This window comes from Streptopelia decaocto (assembly GCF_964273445.1).
Source record: "Streptopelia decaocto genome assembly, chromosome: 1".
Classification (NCBI taxonomy): domain Eukaryota; kingdom Metazoa; phylum Chordata; class Aves; order Columbiformes; family Columbidae; genus Streptopelia; species Streptopelia decaocto.
Window position 1 is genome coordinate 75,543,975 of NC_138663.1, and position 22,552 is coordinate 75,566,526.

The window sequence follows — 22,552 nt, forward strand, 5'->3', positions numbered from 1 at the left end:
ATACTTCTAGGGAATGAGCCTGGGATCTGAAAGCATGAGAACTTTGTATTTAAATTCAGTATTAGGTAGAACTGTCAGACTAACAGCAGCACATCAAAATAACAATTTATTGACTTGATTTAACCACATCTTCTGACAACCCCCACCATGCCAAGAAAAAACCTGTCCATGTCTTACTAGAATTGTATTGTTATACAAACAGAAATAAACACATATTACCTCAACTGTATTCAAAAATATTTATTAATTTCATCATAAATGATGATAGTGACACTTTTTCTTGTAAGACTGTTTTAAGCCAAGAAAATTCACAAAGAGTAAAGGGAGAATCTAATGAATTAATTGAGAGCCACAATATTGATCATTGACTGCGAAAGACTCAAAGTTACATTTTTGGGTTTATTTTTTAGGGAAATCCAAGAAGAATCAAAAAATAGTGGTTTGACTCTAGACAGTTATATAAATATTTTGAAATAATTAATATGCTCCTTCAATAACAACATCTGCACCATTTTCAAACTAATCCAGTTCAAAAAGAAACTATGTTGAGGAAAGTCTGTCTAATTTTAAGCTATTTATTTACTCCTCTGTCTGTGTTAGGTACATTATTTCTTGTTTTATTTAGATTTTATTTCTAGAATAAAATAGAAAAAAATTGCATTTTGCACGGGCAAAAATTGAAATTCTCAAATTTCATTTACACAAATAGAATTCTATCAATTCTTAGAAAGTACCTGTTTATTTTTTCACTTTGCTCCATGATATTGTCCAAAATTCATTTTCTGTGAAGAAACAGGAAAGTTTATTCTACTAAAGTTAGAGACAGTTAATTTTGGCCACATGTCTGTAAAAAAAAATTGAATGCAGGAAATCACATGCAAGTTCAATTGAAAAAAAAAAAATCAATCCAACAAGCCATTCTAGAAAATCTGGATGTCACCAAAAAATTCATCATTTGCAACATGATTCATATCTATAAGATATAAAGCTGCTCTGTCAAAGCATAGGACATCAGTGCATGACAAAACTCTGCCTTCATTCAGGAAAGGGGAATTATCCAACAGTAGAAGCGTGACCTCTAGTGGGTGCCACATCTATTTGTTCGTAACAAGATCTGAAACAGGCTGCCTATTGCTCACCTTTAGTATTAAAATAAATGCCATAGTGCTTATGGTAGTACCTACGTTTAAATTTCTGTATTCAAAATATGCACATGTATCAAATTCCTTCAAATGCTTTCATCACCTGAATTAAAAAACAAACAAGCAAACAAAAAACCCCAACAACAGAAAAACTATGCTTTTATGATATATAACAAATGCAAAAATTTGTCTAAACCTTTAATAGCAGAGATAAAAAGATCCACTCTATATACTAATGCCATATAGTTCTAAAGTTCCAATACAACCTATTAAGTGCCATGTTCTTGAGTAATTTGTTGTAACTGGGATACAATTCTTGCAAAAGCTGTCCCCCAAAGGATCATCCTATATTTTGCATTCACTTACAGACAGCACTATATTACACAACCATTTGTAAAAGTCACAGATTCAAGCAACAGAAAATCACCCTAATCCCTCCAAAAACATAAAGACTATAAAAGATACTATAGAATTTTAACATTTTTTCACTAACAGACAGTGCTGGCCTCGCTCTGAAACCAAGACAATGTAGCCAAACTTCTCTAGTTAGTAAGTAACCTGCGACAAGACCGAAGTGCCTTATTACAGCTAAAGCATTACTTAGGTTCTATGCACTGCCTCTCTAATAATACAGTACAAATAATACAAAATAGTAATTAAGATTTTGTTGCGCTTTGCATAAATCCTTATCATATTTGCATACTGGGGAAGTGACTATTTTTCTCAGAATATTCTCTTCTGATTGTTATGGTGATCTAATTCAAATCTTTGCTCCCAGAACTGTAGGCTTTATATTCACTTTTGACTATAAAAATTGCACTTCTGAAACTGGCAAGGAATCACAAACTGCATCATTTGAGAATTAAAATACCTTATTCTACAACCATGGTGTACACAAATTATTATTTCAATTGAACTTAATAGTTACAAATATTCTTAAACCGTTTAAGTACAGTAGGTTCTACAGAAAGTAAATAATCAATATTTTACCATCTGAAACAAAATAATAAAATAATAAATAAAAGTTTAAGTATTAAAACTAAGAAAAAATATTCCTGTACATTGTATGGTACCTTTTGTTTAAAGCTTCTTAGCAAAAATATAGTAATGTGTTTTAAGCATTCCAGTTACAGATGGTTCAATATTAAAATGTCAAGGTTTCCCCATCATGAAAAAAAATATTGCATTTTTCCATAGGTGCAGCAGAAACTGTCTCTCTAAACAAGGCTTCAGTCTTTAAAAATATATAGACAGTAAGTATCAATTCAAATGAAACATCAAAAATTATAATACAGTACTGAGGATGTACGGTTGTTGTGCATTATGGATTTTACATTCCTTCTTATTTTGAAAAAGCAGAACTAGAGAGCCCACTGTATGTCACTGAGTTCGGCTGGATCCCCCAGCCCTCCATCAGCCTCCAAGTAATTCATAAGAGCCGTCATTGCAGTGTCATCATTTTCACATATTGCATCAAAGTCCAGCTGAGAATTGCCACCTATAAAATGATTAAAACGTTAGCATATGCAGCACAAAGCATGAAGAATATGGTAACTTTCAAAACATATTTGTTTTTAAACAGCACCTTCCTTTTAAGAAGAGGCAAACATTTACATGTAATTTTCATTGTTGTTGTTGTTGTTTGTTTGTGGGTTTTTTGGTGTTTTTTGTTGTTGTTAATTATTTTTAAAAAATAAATCAAATAACAGAAATAATGGCCGTCTGCAGACAGTTACATGGACATATATAATTTAAGGAGATGTAAGTCTTCCCAATCCATTGGACTACATCCCACTGCCAGCTAATAGAACTTGTATCCAGGTAGTGCAGTTCATATCACTGAAGTAGAACACTGCATTCTACTTTATGTCACTTCAGTGGGAAATGCAATCATGTACCTGGATTCTCATCTGAGGTACTATGCCAGATAAACTCCTGAAACTTTTCGGGTTACTACACATCAGCTCTAGAAATCAATGGTAAAATGCTTTAGCTCAAGTATAAATGCAAAATGTTTCCTTGCCTATCTTGGATAAAAGTTGAGTTTTTAATGTATTTTTTTCAAGCCCCTATTTGAGGATTAGCTTTTTTTTCTTTCTTTTTTCTCTTTTTAATATAAAGTCGTCACAGCTAAACTGTGAGACAGCTCTAGATTATGAATAAATAAATAAAACTCTATTAACTCAAATAAAAGAGGAAGATGGAAGAGTTTCTAAGAGCTGAGATACAGGATAAACACAAACATTGCTTTTATAGCACTTTGCCTTTTATGTTAATAATGATACAATTGCGTTCTCTTTTTATAGGGCCACCAAATCCAATATCCAGACAAACTGCTGGGTTAGCCTATTCTTGAAGGAGAAGAAAGAAAAAAGAAATTCTTTGTGAAACATTCTGACTAGCCCTTTGAATTGACTATTTGTAACTCACAGTTAAGAAAGAGATAAAGTGCTAAAAGGACAATAGTTCACAAATTACAACCAGTGCCCTTACACTGCATTGAAATACTTCTTACCCATATCTCTTTTCTGGAGAGAGAACTAATAAGAACCTACTTAAAACTTGGCATGCAAGAACGCAATGGTAAACTTCTGTTGCAGGATGTAATTTTTGTCATGAGATTCAATCACTGATCAAATTTTGCTGTTTGCCTTCCAGTGATAACACATCTGTTCTAAGAGTCCTCTCATCTTAAGACAGACAAAACACTTGACAATTTATACATGGCCATAAAGTGGTGTACTAAAAACCCACACCATTTATCAGAGATGTCTTCGCCTGCAACCCCCAAAATATCCACAAGAGAAATAAATCTTACCGAGGAGAGGTTCATTATTGGGAAATTGAATAGCACCCTGGTTTTGTTCTGAAGTCTCTAAAACTTCTGTTTCTGAAGGACATAACTGAATCAACTCTTTATTTGGCACCTGAAAGAACAGGAGTAGTAAAAGGGACAGAATTAAATCCTAAATTTAGTCACAATTACTATATTACAAAAACATTATAAATTGCTGTCAAAGTATTTAGAACCAAATAGAGTAGATGAAAAACATGCATCAAAAGACAGATCTATTGCATTTTAAAAATACTTCTTTTTAGAGGTTTACATTGCACTAGATTTGGCTTAAATAACAGGTGTTACTTACACATCTGTCAAAGATACTTCGCAGTGATGGCATCTGCTTCATTCAATATTCAGCAAATAAATCCATGACAACAAATTGTACTGGTGTATACTTTCTATGTCTAGTACCATACCTACAAATTCCCAGTGACATCATGTTCGTCAATGTTTACACATTCTAGCTAAAAGATAAAAAAAGACCCTCATACCTCCCATATGTATTAAACTACGTGAATTATAAATTTGTATCTTCTCTACTATTTTGCATCTTGTTACCATCATGATAAATATCTATGTAGTTTTAAATTACTTTTTGCACTTCGGAAAAATTTGGTTGGCAACAACAGAGATGGAAGTCATCCTAGTCCAAACATATCAGGAAAATAAAAATCTTTTTGGCTTTTTCCCCACTTTCGTTTCATGTAACACATATGGGCAACTTAGCAGGATAGATTTCTTGGGTTGCCTGACTTGCATATGTTCTACTAGAAAATTAATGAAGTTGAAATGCCTTACAAAAGCTTTTTAGGAAAAAATGGGATACTAAAGCACAGAATAAAGAAACACCTTGAAAGAATACAATTAAGTTATCCTTATGATGAGATGCTGCATGATTTAGAGAGTTCAGCATATATAAGTCAACCAACTCTTACAGAGAAAGACCTGCAGTAAGGCAGGGAAGAACTGACCATAAAAAAGGGAGGATGCCAAAACAATTCGTAGTGCCGAATTGTATTGTTAGGTAATAAAAATTGCAGTGGATATAAGTTGCCTTTAAATGGAAAGAAATTTACATTCAAAGTAGTCCTGATGGAAAAGTAAATGTTTGTTCATACAGTGCACAATATACAACATACAATATAGTTAAGCAAAAAATATGGTAATTATTCCATAGCTATGGTCAATACCTGCGATAGTCATACTTCCTGGTGTTACCAGCACTATTAGATTAGCAAAACAGCATATTCTATCCATTTTTAGAAGACTACTAGAATATTTTCAAAGTAAAAATTTTAAACATTTCAAAACTGAGAACATACAGCATAGATTTTTAAAAGGGTCTTCAAGAACATTAAAAGTACAAGTGGGAGAAAACAAGAACTGACATTTTATTTAGGTTGTCAAACTGAACAGGTGACACTTTTACTCTGACAGTTATTTAGCAAAAGTTTTCTTGCAATTCCAAATCCAGAAAAGTCCTAATCACATGAATCACACTCATATTTAGTGTATTTGTAGAGCTTCAGCAGTGATACTAACTGTGTGGAGACTGCAGTCCTCTCAGCTTTGGAAGGAGCCCCTTAAGGAGTGAACCGATGTGCCTGTAAATGAGGTTGGAACTTCCGCTGCTGTTACATCTCTCAAAAGACTTTCTTAGCTGCCAGGTGGTTGGCAATACTTTACACATTCTCTCACAAACACACAAGTCAGGGTAATTTGGTTCAAACATAGACTTGGAGCTGACATTAACCATTTACTTTCAGATTTTTACAGGCAGTGACATACTCACATTGCTGCAGTTTACAGTTAAAGCTGGAGAAGGTGACTTTCTCAAGAGTTGTGATGGACTTAACTCCCCAGATGGTGAAGAATGCAACCTAAAATTGTATATGTTTAGTTGATTTACCAAGTCACACTGATCATAAACTGAAAATCAGCTTATATGTTGCAGAACCCACCAGACCTCCCCAGTGATGAAGCATGAGCCAGCTAATCTGAGACAATGTTGTCTTAAATTCTCCTGCTCCAAGTTTCAATAATGGAAAAAGCAGAAGAGATCAATAAAGGCCATGGGTCATAAATACTTGAGCACACTTTAATTTTTCTGTTGAATCACTGGCACTGACAGACCAAATAGTAACAGAACTACACACACTGGGACAAACAGATACATTTCAAGTACAAACAGAATGCAGACAACATCAGGAAGTTCTGCTAAATGGTGAAGGGAAAACACTACATCCTTCTAATGCTCCCTCTACTACTATTTTGTTATACTTGTACTTTCATATTTCCATAAAATTCCAACTAAAGACTGCTGCTTTGTTACCAGAATCCTTTGAGATTCTATTCATTTTTCCTCACGAAACATGCCGGATATGAAACTAACAGTGAAAACGTTGTGCCAGGGGCCTTTGGAGAGCTCACTCCTGTTTCCCCCTGCTCTTCCTAACTCCCAAAGGACAAGGCTACAGAAGAACCGGGGCTATCTGGATGCTTCTGTTTCCATCACTTCCTCAGATTCGGAATTTGATAAGGGATTGGAGAAAAGATAGAAAATGAGTGAATAAACAGCCTATTTTAAATAAAGATAGTTATTTGTCTGGAATATGTGTTAGTTCCCTACATTCCAGTATCCAATCCACTACTTGATAAGCAGTACTGCCATCTCTAAGAGCCGGGACAGAAACTCCAGATTGAATAGATTTATAGCATTGCTTTAACTGAAATGATCATTCATCAGATGGTAATTAAATTCAGCTATGCTTTTAAAAAGAGCTGTAGGCATAGTTCTGAAGTTTTAAAAAAATCTTGGTGATGTCTGATGCACAGCTTGAGAACCATCTGTGTCTTACTGATATTAAAAAAATGCAGAGAACAGATCAAGGTAGTAAATGAGCTCATCCTATTTGATTGTCTTTGTAGTCACAAAGCTATGTGATGAAAAACAGCTGGTGTCAGTCTCTGTTGACCACTTTTGTTTAATTTTGATTACCTCAGTGTGTGCAAGATAGTAACTTGATTTCATACAAAGAAAAATTAAGAAATAGCATGAAGTTCTACTCTTTGGCTGGAAAAAAATCCAGCATTTTTCTCAGCAATGACTCTGGAAAACTGAACTACATCTGCATGCAACCCTGACATCTCATGAAACAGTCAGTTCTTACAATGAGGCCTTCAGTGCCCAATTGTATTTGTAAGCGCCTCTAGTTTATTTTCCCCCAAGATACAGGACTGTAGGATGAGTATGATGCCAGAGATCCCAGTTACACAGTGCAACCACTCCCTTCCATAGCTGGCTTCTTTCCAGAACTGCCCTTCCTTTGGACTCTTTACTTTGGACAATTTACTTTGTTCTGCATGATTTTGCTCTTAACCTTTTCTTTCACCTGCACAGCTACTTCTTGGGCTATTAGTCTCAGCACAAGCTTATTTCTCAATTTCCAGTGTCCATGGACAACCAAGATCTCTGAAACAAACACACCTGTGCCAAGACTAGAATGGCTCAGATCACTCTGGCTAACAAAGCTGGCAAAACATTCTTCCTTTCAAAATTTTCTGACATTCAGTCTATCAGTTGAGAAATAAGATGATTGTTCCCAAAGAAAGCAACATAATGTTGCTTCATTTACTAACCAGTGTTCAAGATGTGAACATATCATTGAAAAACACTAAATTCAATCAATGATTTGAAGAATAAAACTACTTGATGCAGCTCCTTGGTGCGTGTGCTCATCACTGCCAGCACTTTCACAAATATTTGCCCTGGAAAAGTAGTTCTTTGAATTCAGAACTTGCAGTTTATTTCTCCTAGCAGTCTCACTTTTTAAATCAGAAGCAAATCTGAACTGTTACTGTGATCTTCCTGAAAAGATGTTTTGGTAAATCAAACACACTGGCATAAATATCCTGCTGCCTTGAACTGCTGCTCCATAAAGAAGTAAAGACATGCTTTACTTATATGATGAACACAAGACATCTACAAAATGAATCTCTGACAGATAGGGATTATGCATCATGAGCTTCAAGCTTATGACAGGTGAAGAGAGAGTAAGAAAATGATGAAATTATGACAGTATTAACACTATGGAAGCTGAACTTATTGATAAATAAGCTCAATATCTGCAAGGTCTGTAGTGGATTCGTTTGGGATCAGGAAGGATATGAAATAATAAATATTCTTCTGAAATATCCCTAAAGAGGCCTCAGTCATACCTGCCTCAGCTGTATAGCTGAATTCCATTTAAACAGACTAAAAAAAAAAAAACAACCAACAACCCACTGTTACAAAAACCTTCCTCCAACATGGGGAGATTAATTCACTACCATTATCTCTTCTCCAAATTCCACAATTCGGTCTGTTGTAATGAATTCTTCTGTTTCCTAAGATTTAAACAGACAGACTTTGCTCTCTTGTGACCTGCTGAACTGTCACAGAACAGTAATGGTTTGGTTTGATCTTCATATAAAGGTCACAAAATTTCCCTCTGTTGCTTAAAAAGATACTGCTCCTGAAACTGTTTGCCTCTATAGCGATATGAAGAGAAAGAGCATTGCTTGTGGTTCCTAAAAACAAAAATATCAGAACTTTCAAGGGGTAGCTTTGAAGAAAACTTTCCCAGGAATGCAGTAATTCTTTCATCATCCAGCAAATTTATTATTCATTCACTTAATAAACTGGTTTCCTTAAGCTGATGACACGTAGGCTCTTCAGCAAAGGTCAGGTGATTTCAAGCAAGAATATCACATTCAGCTGACTAAAGCATCTAAAATGAGTGTCAAATCAAGCTCTTGGGTCATGCCTGGATATTAACCATCAGAAATAACAACTTCTGCCAAACTTACTTCAGTCTTCAGAAAGATATAATAAAAGTGACTCTCCTTCCCTCTATAGGTGGTACTGATGAAAAGACTTTAACAATGGTATTACCAAAATATAACATCCCATCTTCACTCTGTCTTCACTGTTACCAATCCTTTTGTTTGTTTGTTTTGTTTATTTGTTGTTGCCAGTCTTCTTCCTCCTCCTTGCTGGATAATCCCAGCAACCTGCCAACAGGCTGTGGGATGGATTTTATTTTTTTGGAAGCGGCAATCTTTCATCTCATTTCATTGAAAATGAATGACTACCCATGCAATTTGACTATTCTAATAAAGGGATGTGACTTCATCGTTGGAAGGCGATTCCAAAATACTGGAAACAGAATAAGAAACATCTGCTACTGTCACTCATCACACTCCTAGGCTCTGATCATGGCTTTTACTGTTTCAGAAAATCAAATACTGTTTTCTGATGAAGAGACAGCTGAGAAGACAACCACATTGCAAAAAGATAATGTGTAATCTTAGACTTCAGCATGGATTTATGAAGCGGAAATAACACTTAACCAACCTCATAGCCTTCTGCAAGGAGGAGACCAGCTCAGTGGATGAAGAGATAGCATTAGGTGTTATGTACACTGACTTCAGTAAAGCTTTTTGCACTGTTTCCCATAACACCCTCACAGACAAGCTGATGAGTCAGATTGTTACTGAAACAGCAAAAGCTGATCGTGCTATGGCATATCAACGTATGTATAGATTTGAGGACAAAAGGCTGGAGTGCAGCCCTTCAGAAAGAGGTCTGGGATGTCCACTTGATGGTAAACTCCATGGGAGTCAACAATGTGCCCTGGTTGCCTAGAGGGACAACAGTATCCTAGAGTGCATTCAGTACAGTATAGCTAACCAGTCAAAAGGAGTGATTGTCCCACTAGACTCAGCATTCGTGTGGCCTCACCTCAAGTGCTGTGTGTGGTTTTGGGCTCCCCAATATAAGAAGGATATAAAAATAAAAGAAGACGTCCAAAGGAGGGAGATAAAGATGGTGAAAGGGCTAGAGGTCATGACTTACGAGGAACAGCTCAGGATACTAGGTTTGTTCAGCTTAGAGGAGAATGAGAGGTGACATTCATTGTTGTCTACAACTTCCTTATGAAGGAGAGCAGACAGGAAGGTGCTGATGTCTTCTCTCTGGTGTCCAGTGACAAAATGTGGGGAATGGCTTAAAGTTGTATCAGGGGATGGTACTAAGAAAAAGATCTTCACTGAGAGGATGGTCAAGCACTGGAACAAGCTCCCCAGAAGTGGTCATGACCTTAAGCCTGTCAGTGTTCAAGAAACGTTTGGACAACACTCTTAAATGTATGGGTTAACATTTAGGCTGCCCTGTGTTGAGTCAGGAGTTGGACTTGATGATCCTTATGGGTCCCTTCCAACTCAGGATATTCTACAATATGAAACCATTCCTTATATCTCTACCATTTTGCCAAAACTAGTGTACTTCTTCCTGGAAGATTTAATATTATTACTTTTTTGGGTCCAGTTGCAAGTGTCAGTGGAAAGAACAACATGGGACTTACGAACACACTGCTCTGCAGATATAAAAACTTTCTTGGCATTGGTTTACCTGGAACTGGAAACATAAGATCTAAAGTCTGAGAGATGGCTTCATTATCCTAAGCTAACACTTAGATAACTTGTCCTCTGCTGATGAGATGATAGTCCCATTATCCTAAATTTGACCTTAACAAAAGCGGTTGGACCTTCTGATGAAGCCTTAATTCCTGAGAGAGTTGTGACTGAAAAACTTTTTTGGTGCACGTGCATCCCACAGTCCTGGAAACAGGCAGCTCAGAGACTATTTAAAAAAATGTTCCTAGACAACAAATGCTGATACAGTGCAAACTGGCATAGAGTAATAACCTTACTCTCTGTAAGCAAGTCAGGCACCACTGTGGGTGCACAACACAAAAAATACATAAGGGCACTTTCACATTAAAATTATATCTCTTCCTTTCAAATTTCTTGGTTATGCTGTGTACCTGCTAAAATTAGTTTTAAAAGAGTCAATCCTTAATTAATGATTTGAATCTTGTATGGATTCCCATTTGGAATGATGCAGTGGGGTTTTTATTTAATCTGTGTTTGGGTATTGGGAAGGAATAGTGCTATCACTGTAGCCTACATTTGGGATAATCCTGAAAGGGACAGGGCAGCCTACAAAAGTGCTCCACTGGGGACTGTTTCAACGGAAGTTTTCCTACTCAAGACAACTTATTTTCCATTCCTGAATGGTTTATCTACCCATTCAACATCATGTGAAGAAGCTGCATCACAGAAACACTTTTGAAGTCATAGTTAAATAATACTTTCATTACAAAGGAAATTGCATGCTCAGAACAGAACTATTTGTCAACACCAATGGCGTGTTCTGCCATGCATGGGACAAACATTAAATTGGTATCTCATAATGCCACTACTCAAACTAAGAATATTTTATACATGTAACACAATAAAAATGAAAGTTGAACAAGCCCCACATAACCACATATGCCTCTTCTCTATCTTTACTTAAAAGCCTACTGTATGATGTTAAGCATTTATTACCTTTGCAATTCTAGTATTTCATTTGCAATTTCAGTTCCTATACTTCCAGCACCAAGAACTGTTCCAGAGGACATTCCAGGTACATTTACTAAAGGTTGTTTTACAGCGTCTACAGTTAAAAACCAAAACAAAACACCAAAACAAAACACAAATTTGTAGCAGTTTCATTATGCAGCAAGGAACTATCACCTCAAAGATTCATTTTAAAGCTGTTTTTGTTCTATATTTCTTTATATTCAGAAATGAGGTTCCTAAAAACACTAACTCATGGGGGAGGGTGTTGTTAAGTCTCATTTGAAATATAAGGATAAGTGAAAAATATATTTGCGAAAATTACTGATCTCCAGGAATGAAATTAGATTTAATCATTACCACCTCCAGTCTCTTTCACAGGCAATGCAAAACACATGAGGAAAAAACCCTTGGCTTGTGCACAAACTGAAATAAATTATTAAAAAGAACAATTTCAAAAGCAAAAATTAAAAATCTTATAGTAACATCATAAAACAGCATGCAGAAATCAGAATCTATGCATAGCAGAAAAATATTAACAAAACATATATCAAAATCACTATCACTCTATATTCTAGAGGCAAACAGAGAGTACAATTGCATTTCTTCAGAAAACCAGGTAAAATATGAAGAAGATCTGTGACAGAAGCATAACATCTTATCAACAAAATCCTAGCTATAGTAGAAGCTGCTAGAAGGAAAAGATATGCCATAAGCCTTTCTGGTGACAGTGATGTGAATGATCTGAATCAGGATGCTGTCACTAGAAATTGTCACCAGAATTAGCTTTAAAAAAAATTATTCTTTCCTTGCACAACAACCTAGAGTAAAAAAAAATTCCTGGATTGAAGATTGAATAAATCTAAAATTGGAATGATTGATCAGGAGATGCACCTATGATAACCGTAAGAAGCGACACTTGCCTTCTGCAGGCTGGGAGCCATAGGGGACCTGTTCTTCAGCTGACTCGTTATGACCTCTGAGATTTAAATAAATTTTTAAAAATAAAAACAAAACAACAAACAAAGAAAATCAACAAGATTTTCAAGGGCAAAACTCAGCGTATTTATGTTTAATTTCAATAATACTTTACACAGAGTAAAATCTTAACATCCTCAAACTAGTAAAAACATGAGATATTCCTCACTTTTCAATGTTCAATACTTAGTACTGTTGTTTCTAAAGCACTGTGTGAAATATTCATTTCCACTTATTCCCTAAATAAAGAAGAAAAGCCAATATAATTGTCTGTGTTCCGTGACAAGAGAACAAGGCTGCAATTTTTACTCCTAGAAGGGAGACCAGTTAACCAGAAACAACTGCTACAAGGACAGGTCAGTGGTTACCTTCTGACAGCAGCTGCTACCTGCCTTCCCTCCTCTAGACAGCTGCCCATGCCCAGATCTCCAGGGCAAACAAAAGCAGCCTTTGGCTGTCAGGCAGCATAAACTGTCTTAACTGCTCTTCTCTCTCTTCTTCAGGAAGGACATGGGCAAAATAGGTGGATGATGTTGACTTAAGACACGAACCAGCTACAGAATGGGTAAAAGGCCCCTTTCACAACTTGGTTTAATGGAAATAAAACCCCCTCTCTATTCTGCTCTCAAAACCCCAGTCAATGGCAAAGATCTTCACTGTCATTGGAATAATCCAAATTACAGCTCCAGAGAATGAAAAAGAATTAAACATACACATTTACTGTCTCACAGACTCCTCCCTTTCAATTGATTAGAAGAGCATCTTTTTGCCTTGCCTTCCATTTCTATGATCTATCAATTATGCTTCTCCACATTCTGACACATGGTAGGTAGGGTAGCGCTTAAAATTAGGTCAACTGACACATTCAGTCTAGTAAAGCTCAGAAGGAAAGGCAGAATTAACTTGACATTCCCATTTATTCATATAGACTTTTCTTAAAAGATCCTTCCTTTCTTCCTTTAATAAGAAACCCTTTCATACAATTTTTTCCACTAGGAAATAGGACAGTTTTCAGAGTTAAATTCACCAGTTAGGCCTGAAATAAAAATAACCGGTAAATGCAAAAAACCCCACATTCTTCCAGGTTACTCAACCACTTTTTGTGCAGTGTTGATTTTTTCTAGTCTTGTTCTGCTTCTTAAACAGGTTGCTTTCTGTTAAACCTAACTGTAATTAAGACAAAAAAAGAACATGGGGATTAATATAATGAATTACTTACAATACCACAGTGTTGTTTGATACAATGTACTCCAGCTCTTTGGTCCATGGATTCACGAAACTAAACCACTGACTCTTTAAAGTAACAAAAGTCCCATCTTTTGCTCTAAATTTGTAGGAATTTGTAAATACTTTTTCTTTATTCTGCAACACTAGATAAGAAAGGAAAGTTGTAATAACAACATTTGTACTTAGAAAGATAAAGTTAAAAAAAAAAGAATCTGTTTTATAGCATTGTAAAAACAAAATGGTTTTGATGGCCAGAAATACAAATTAAATGCTAGAACAACTGACAGGATAGGACCCCTACTAAAATCAAAATACAGTTTCAGCAATGTTATTAATCTTAAAGCCCAAGTACTAAGTTTCTGCAAACCGCTATTAGGGATACTCCCAACTTGGTGAACTTTCATAATCAGTGTCTTTAATTACATGATTAGGCATCTCTGCTCTTCAGGACTTCTTCCTTGTTCTTAGAAAGAATTGATGCAGGGAGTTGAAAGAAGCATTAACATTCTTCCCTGGTAATTAAAGCACTGCACTAAGATCCAAGACAAGAGAAGTTTCTCCCTGGTTTTGTTACAAGCATTATGCAGGCATATCTTAATGCAGATATAGAAAAGGACAATGCTAAGATTGTTTAGTTTCATTAATTTTCAGCTCAGATTTTTAAATTTGTACTGTTTTCACAAAGCAGTTACATGTAGTAGTACGTAGTCTGGGAGGACAATTATTTTGTACCTTCTTTATGTTTTTCAGCTAGATGATTGTGATCATCTTGATGGCAGTACTCGTAACAAGAAGTTCCTAGAAGTTCTTGTGGCAGATACCCTAAAATTGCTGTTGCACTGTTAGAAATAAAAACATGAACTACCGTGGGTGTAAACAATTGCGAAGCTCGTTTTCTTCAGTATCAGATAAAGTAGAAAATCAATATTTAAAGAAATAGATGCTTATTTTCATGTCTGGGAAAAAGATATAGCATTAGTATTGCTCCAAACAACAAAAAATATTCACTGCAAATTATCCATTTGCAGTGAATGGTAATTCAAAGACAAAATAACAGTGTTTAAACATGCAAACCACATGTACACACAATATACTGATGATCATTAGGTCTTCCCATTAGCCCGTCAGGGCCCTGGTCACATATAATGAGTCATCCAAAAAATTTAGTAGTTGAATTTTGCTCTGTCACTTTAAGGAATAGGTTTAAACTTACACTTTTAGACGAAAGACAAGATGACTGAAAGCGATAAAAAAGGTTCCAGTGATAATAATAAAATTCAATATGCAAAGTGGTAACTCAGTCTACACAACAAATAAAAGTCTGTTTTAGAAAGTTCAGGAAAAAAGATCTTAGTTTTCACTTCTAATGAAATAATTTAGTACTTCATTCAGATATATGTATTTGTTTGAAATAGTAAGATCTTAAGCACTAATAATTGTGAATTGCTTCCTGTGTATAGCACCTAGAAATTCTACCCTGCTTGAGAAAGCACAGTTCTGGCAGAAAGAATTAGAAAACATAACTAGTGATGTCATTTTCATTAAAGAACAAAATGCTTACCGCTGATCTACATAAACAAATTTTCCATCCATGGTAAATCGTGTAACAAATTCTGTTGCTTTGACTTTTATCTCTCCACTCTTTTGTGGAACAATGTAAGGGTGTAACCTCCCAATTGCAACAAGACAGTTGAAGTTACTACTGTCCTTTTCTACGTCAGTTTCCTCTTCTACTCCCACCTCATTAGGAGGCCAGTTCTTCATATAACCCGTACAGTGAATGGTACAGTATTTTCTGTGATCTAATAAAAATAAATGAAATAAAAAGCAGTTATGGTTCAAAAAGTAAACTGAATTGTTTTTATTCTGTTCACCATGAGACTGGCAACTATATCTTATGCTCACCTACAACAACTGTACAACACTATAGATAATTTTACAGAATATTTTTTAGTTAATTTTGTACTAAAGTTTGGCTTGCCTGGAGAGAGTGCTTCTAATGCTATGTAAGATTTAGGAAGATAAGTTATAGGTGTTGGCAGTTCAAACTCAGGAAAAAAAAAAAGTAAACCAACAACCTGGTAACCCACAAATCACTTTATATGGTTTCACATGGATTGTAAACTAAAATAAACCAGAGAGGCACTCCATAGCTTCAAAATGAATTTACCTTCTGTGAACATGATGATCTTAATATACGCTTATCGCAATTACTAGAAGAATCAGTTGAGATTATCAACTCAGAACAACTTAGCTTATTTTCTATTTATCTTAGCCTTCTGAATTCCTCAACTTTCTGGGAACACAAATATTTTTAAAGTCTTACACTACAACATACACTGTCATTCCTTTCTACGGCTGGTAGACTCTCTGCTGCCTATATAACGTGCAAACACCCTCACAGATAGCATTGACAATATGTGCCTTACAGTAACTATCTATTAAAAAATCACCAAAGTATTTGGGACTATGCTTTACATAGATTTGACTGCATTAACCCTCTGAACTATGGAAAACATGTATCAACTTTGTAAAATGAAAAATGGAGTTATCCTACTGTAACTTTGTCGCAGTTTCTCAGATTGCCAAGGTGCCTTCCCTCAATGCTGCTCTCCCGAGAAACATTTGTACAACTTAAATTCTTATCTCACCAAGTTAGTTGGCACATCAAGGGAGACTGCATTCTAGTTATTTACAATGACAGACCTATTTTAAAATTGACTATTGTATGGCATATCTCAACAATAACAGGTTACACTGAAAAACAAAAGTAGGAGGATTTTTTCAGGGTCAAACAATTTCAGCACATCTTTGCAAAAATCAATACTAAGGTACTAAACAAAAGCTGGAAACTACATTTAAAAAAGATCCATTCACTGAAAACTTGACAAGAGTGTACTGCTGTACAGGCACACAAAATATGAACTAAATTATAAGTACTGGAAAAAATGAATGGAATTACACTAATAACTTTACTATGAAAAGCAAGAAAAAAAATCCTACTTTTTAAGTACACACAACACAAAGTAAAGCAGAAAAAATTACTTGCGCTTTTTTTTTGCCTTTGAAACAGTAGATTTTGCAGGCCTTATTCATACAGTTATCTTCAAGAGATACATTATTTGGTTTAATTCTTCTTATCTGCTCCAGTGCTTCCAAAAATTTCCCTGAAACTGCTAAAATTTGACTACAAGGGACCACACCCTCCTAAACAGTCACTGTAACTCAGGTTCCTCCCTCCCTCTTTTCCAGGAGTGATCCAGGAGGAGAAAGAGTACAATTAGATTGCTTTTCAAAATGTGTCTCCAGTACATAGTTACACTTCTCTACAGCTACTTCGTCAAGTCAGTGATAACTACAAGGGTCACACTAGTGACTTGGAACTTAAATACACCAAGTTTCAGTACATACAGCCCCCACTTCATCTACACTGTTTGAATACCTTTCTTCTTTGGGTTAGGCAAGCATTCCTTTTCTTCTTTGACTGCAGATCTACAACATTTTATGCGACAGAAGAAGGAACGTCGAGCACCAGAATTCAGTCGAGCTGGTCCAGCTTGAAAATCTGTGTGTACTTGCAAGCCGGCTTACAAAAATTTAGTAAAGTAGTTAAAGCAAACAAAATCCATCAATACCAAACTTCAGAATACAAGGCCTTTTCTTAATTTTAGCTTCCAGTACATTCTCCTTCCTATTTAGTTGCCTAAATTTTGTCCTTACAATTAAAAACTAAGAGTCTAATTACTTAAGTGGGGCAAAGAAAACATGACCGTCACACAGATTCCAAAATTAGAAAGAACTAGCAAACTATTTTAAACTCTTCTTGATATTTTGAATGGTATTTTAATAAATACGTTTTATAAACTTTCAACTTCTACTTGTCACAAAGAACTGCAAAGATGTTTACAGAAGCCAGCTATAAAGTAGCGATTAGCTGCACAGTACATAACACTTTCCATATTAGAAATAACTGCAAACAGTTGGTTAAATTAGGATTGACACTTAGCATTTTCAGAGAAGACAGTGATTCTTGATATTGAAGTATTTTATCCAATGTTCGACTACATCAGGTCTTTTGTATTGACAAGACCTATCAAATACAAGAAAAAAAAGTAGTATGCCTGGTAGGAAGAACATCAGACTACATCTTGGTAAATGTCTAACAATGCAAACTTCAGTCATTCTTATTATCTAAAATAAAGTCTTTTCTGGGCTAGATTTTAAATCTTAAGTGTATTCTAAGCAGCAGATTAGCATTCAAATATGTTTGGTTCATATAAATTATACCTCACATTTGTACACCCATGCACATACAAAGATGTAAATATGGCCTGCATAATAACTGAATTTCCTAACTTATCTTCAAAAAAATCTGAGAACATTCAATTATTACTTACTTTTCCCATCTACGAGCTTCTCCTTAGGAGAGACATCTGAAGAAGAAAGTTGCTCCTTAACTTTTGCAACATCTTTGGGATGCAAATAATCAAACAAACTTTGTCCAATTAAACTGGCCTATTTAAAAACAAACAAACAAAAAGCCAAAACCAAAAAGAAACAAGAACCACATCATTTCAGAACAGGACCCCACACATATTACTTATTTCAGAAAAACAACTTTCTACACCATTTAAGAAATTAATACTACAGTTAATCTAAACATATTTTGATCCACATTTAATTTGCCATTGTTTAACATTACTTTTATAAAAACCGGGTAGTGGTAGGGAATAGAGAACCTCTTTAACAGTAGTAAAAACATAATTTGTTACTTTCCCTTTGAAAAATAGCAATTTAGTTGGATATTAGAAAAACAGTTCCATAAAAGCTAATGTTTTATTTATGTATATAATATGATTCCTAATCCTAGTCAACTATTGTTACACACTCACAGTTTACTGGGGAGGGGAAGGTAAGGAAATGGGAAGAAACATTCAGGCTACCTAATGATTCTGAGCTCTAATTTGGCTGCACACAATGGCACCACTGAGCCAGGAGCTGCCTGGAAGCAGGGCCCAGCTCACTCCAGCACTCCTTAGTGGGGCATATTGGCAGGAATCTCTCCAGCTGGGATCCATTCAGCTGCTGACTCTGCTAATCCAAAGTAACTGGTCTGCCACACTCCTCCAAGGCAGCACTACTTTTGAAATCAGAAGGAATTCTCACAGAATTGGGCTAGTTTTGTTTCTTTCATTGCTTACCTTCACCACAGGAGGTCAAATCAATGGGCAGAAAGGAGCTGTGTTGACAAGCAGTATTCTAGATTCAAATTGCAACTCATTTTGGACCCACGCCACTTGCTATGTGATGACTGCATACATAAAGGGGAGCACTTTTCCAATAAGCCAGAGTCCAAAATGGGTTTAATGAAAATCTCCTAAGACAGTAGGATAAACATACAGCCTCTCTCATTCGCCCAGTCCCCATCTAACCCTAATGCAGAGGGAAAATGCTGAGTGCCACTGAGAAAGGTTAACAGCAGCCTTGTCAAAACACATAGGTGTAACAAACAGATCAGGCTGCAGGATGGGATTCATGACCTAGAATAATTCCCAAATAAGCCAAAAAATTCATAGGCTAAGTCAGTTGTGTTTACTGAACCTCTTTGGCTGGAAGTAGGTATGTCTAATGTAAAAGACTTCAAAAGATACTTTTTAGTCCTTGAGTAAATTCAGTATAGAAGTTTAAAAATAAATCTGCTTTATGCTTGTTCCCATGTTTCCTTTCACTTTAAAAAAAGATGTTGTTTTATAAAAGAAAAAAAAAGCAACAACCTATAAACCAGTCCAGATTAGTTACCCTTCCGTTTTAAAGAAAATGAATGTAGCACAAATGTTTTCAAAGTTACAGAAGTAGACAGATGGAAGCACTAACTGGTTTAGCCTCTGTTTTTGGAACAGAAGTCATAGATACACAAACAAATTGTCATGCCTTGATTATTTGTGGTAATTGTCCCTGATGTTAAATGTCAACTAATAGAGGGTACTTTATTTTTCTTATTTCTCTTATTCTACTGGCTAAGCTAACTCACGCTATCTCCGTCTCCTTCTACTTGACTATACACATGGCTAGTAATTGTGCCCAAGGTGTGATGTAATGCATCTGAGCAGAAAGGCATTACTGAGGAAAGCTTTAATTAACTTCCACTGCTGAACTACCTGTTTTCCTTGGCCTAAAAAAAAAAAAAAAAAAACCCAAATCACCCCACCATTTAAAAGAAAATCTCATGCAGATAGAAATTAGGATATCTTCAAATTATCCCTTCCCTTCGGACTAGCAGTTTTCTTAAGGATGATGAATTGAAATTTGGTGCTATTACTCAGGTCAGACACACTGACTGCACTTGCAAATATTTTGTTCCAGGATATTCAGCTTTACTCTGAAGGAAGTTACATCAAAGAAATTCCAAGAAATGATACACAAGGATTCTTTTTTGCTAATGAAAAATAAAATGTAAAAGTTCAAAAATTTCTAAGAAAATGCAAGATAAAAGCAAACCAAGAAACTCAATTATAATCACCTGATCATAATTAAGTATTTTGCAAACTGATTCTGAGACAAACAGAATTTTTCCTCTGTTGCATCCGACCACAAATAGGAACCCATCTGCAGCCTGAAAATATAAAGATACTGTCTTTAAAAACATACAGTTAAAATATACAATGAATACTGATGACTACAAGGAAGCACACTTTTAAAGCTGATTTTTAAAATTAAATAAGTTATAAATCACACCAAAAAGCAAATTGGATTGCAAGGACCAAATCAGACCTTTAGCAACAGACTGCTAACTTTTCTTAAACACAGCTTTGGGAAAAGAGACGGCCAGCTGCAAACTTCAATATCAACATAAAAAAATTCATGTATTCAATACACAGATTGTATACAGACTTCTTATCCCTTCATGGGCTGTTGTCTGCAATGCTCACAGATCATCTTCTGTATCTCTTTATGAAAAACCCTGCATAGTGTAAAAGCCTGCATAGCACAGAGAGTTTATAAACCAGTACTCATCAAGTATATCAAAGAGTATGCTTGAAGAACAACATGGGGAAAAAAGCACTTTCTAACTGAAAACTCAAGTTAGTGGCAAGCTTTAGTAAGAACATCATTTAACTGAGAGTTTCCTTCCACCTACCCTAAGGATTAACTGTCGGAGCTCATCATCCTTGAGAAACGAAGGTTTATATCGGACTTCTGTATAGGAGCTAGTGGAACCTGGAAAACAGATTATTTGCAGACATAAAGTCAAAAGCTACACTTTGAATTTACTTTTAAGAGAGATCTACAGACTTTGTATTTTATATATTTTCTTTGCAACCACAACAGGAGATTTTATTTTTTTTTAATTCTAAAAATATTTAAAATAAAAAACCTCAGAAACATATGCTGGTAAAGAATATGGGCACACAACCAGATTTTTCTTGCCCCTTATTTAGCATAAAACAAGAAAATGTCTGCTCACATGTCTTTAATGTAAGAGAAATGGTAATATAAGAACTGAATTTTCTAGAAACATTTTATAGGCCTATTTCAAAATCCTTAACATTTGCTGAATCTGAGTAATTCCAATGTCATCAATAGTTTTCTGGCATGAATAATGCTTCATTAGTACTATATATCCAACAATCAAAAAACACCACTCTACTGTAGCTAAATTGGATGCCTCATTAAATGTAGTAAGTCTGACTCACTACATTTACTGGTCTAGCACCCATGGCAGGTACTCTAACATAATTCTGAGCCATTACAAGCATTTCCACAACTTTGTCAAGATATTTTTTTGGGGTAAATAGCAGTTGAATTTTCCAGCAAATTTCAGCATTCACTATCATTCCATATAGTATCTTGAATTTTCTTAAAGCATTTGCTTTAAAGATAATATTATAACAGTGCTGGATGGACTCGAGTTTTCATATCCTATTGCTGAAATATAAATGTTTGAGCTGAAGATTTCTTGTAAATTCTTGTTTAAACTGCAAGTACAATTACTGCCCTGCTAATTTGTCATATTATTTCTTTATGCAAAATTCTCAGCCTGCTTGGGTCAATGGGCCTCTAGAAATCCCTTCCAACCTAGATTATTCTATGATTCCCTTACTCTCAAGTTAGTAGCACAATTAGTTTCCTATGCCACTTTGACTTAAGCCTAATGGGGTTCTTATTAAGATATGTTTATTCATTATCCATTTTTTTGCAATGCGGATAGTCTTTGATCTTTGCTTACCATTGACCACATTATCATTCTGAAACAGTGCTGCCAAAAACCCTAAAATCTTCAGTGCTGCTGACAGACCACACGATATGCAACTTGAATATAATTTTTTCAGGGAGAAAATAAAATCCCCAAACCTAGCAACAGCAAAATGCGAGGAAAGAAAATATCCTGGTTTGATTCCAACACTAAAACATTCACTGAGATCCAGGACTTCGTTAACTTTGCTAGCTGAGGGTATAAACTTTCGATAGCTCTTTTCTTGGTACTCTCTAACATTTCATAGTGTTTAAGACTTGAATGTAGTCTAAGTCACCAATTACTCTGTCCAAGTATTTTTTGTCTTGCAGCTTCCATTTTGTCTACTGTTCTTGTAAGCAAAAAAATAAGTTTGAAAGATTATTACATCCAAATGTAATTTTTTGTTTAGTTTTACACAACTGATTTTAGTTTTATGAAGTTACACTGTAAAAGACTTAACCGATCACTGAAGTAAGTTGTCTGTGCTTCCTAGCAGTGCAACTACTTATATCAGTTTCTTTAAGTAAGCATTAACATAGTTTCCCATTGTTGAGAAGACTTCTATAGTAATCTCACACTGGATAAACAACTCATCAGGACTATCTGATATTTATAAATGACTTTGCCTTCAACTTAAAGCCTTCTCAAAACTTAGTTTTGGTTGTTCTTTGTTTGTGTTCCGTT

General features: G+C 35.3%; 1 protein-coding gene across 2 annotated transcripts in view; it reads right to left on the reverse strand.

The window, feature by feature from the left end:
* Window positions 1–225: 225 nt before the first annotated feature.
* Window positions 226–22,552, reverse strand: part of BMAL2 (basic helix-loop-helix ARNT like 2) — a 37,825-nt gene continuing 15,498 nt past the window's right edge. Inside the window, exons 6-17 of one of the 2 annotated variants that reach the window (XM_082045301.1) lie at window positions 20,771–20,850; window positions 20,153–20,245; window positions 18,030–18,147; window positions 17,075–17,206; window positions 15,194–15,434; window positions 14,365–14,471; window positions 13,625–13,775; window positions 12,351–12,406; window positions 11,416–11,524; window positions 5,777–5,864; window positions 3,961–4,069; window positions 226–2,640 (exon numbers count right to left, since the gene is read on the reverse strand). In XM_082045301.1, coding sequence (XP_081901427.1) covers window positions 2,504–2,640; window positions 3,961–4,069; window positions 5,777–5,864; window positions 11,416–11,524; window positions 12,351–12,406; window positions 13,625–13,775; window positions 14,365–14,471; window positions 15,194–15,434; window positions 17,075–17,206; window positions 18,030–18,147; window positions 20,153–20,245; window positions 20,771–20,850 — 1,421 coding nt within the window. In that variant the 3' untranslated portion in view covers window positions 226–2,503. Of the gene's footprint in view, window positions 2,641–3,960; window positions 4,070–5,776; window positions 5,865–11,415; window positions 11,525–12,350; window positions 12,407–13,624; window positions 13,776–14,364; window positions 14,472–15,193; window positions 15,435–17,074; window positions 17,219–18,029; window positions 18,148–20,152; window positions 20,246–20,770; window positions 20,851–22,552 lie in introns of both variants that reach the window. The other variant, XM_082045300.1, reaches the window with a different exon arrangement.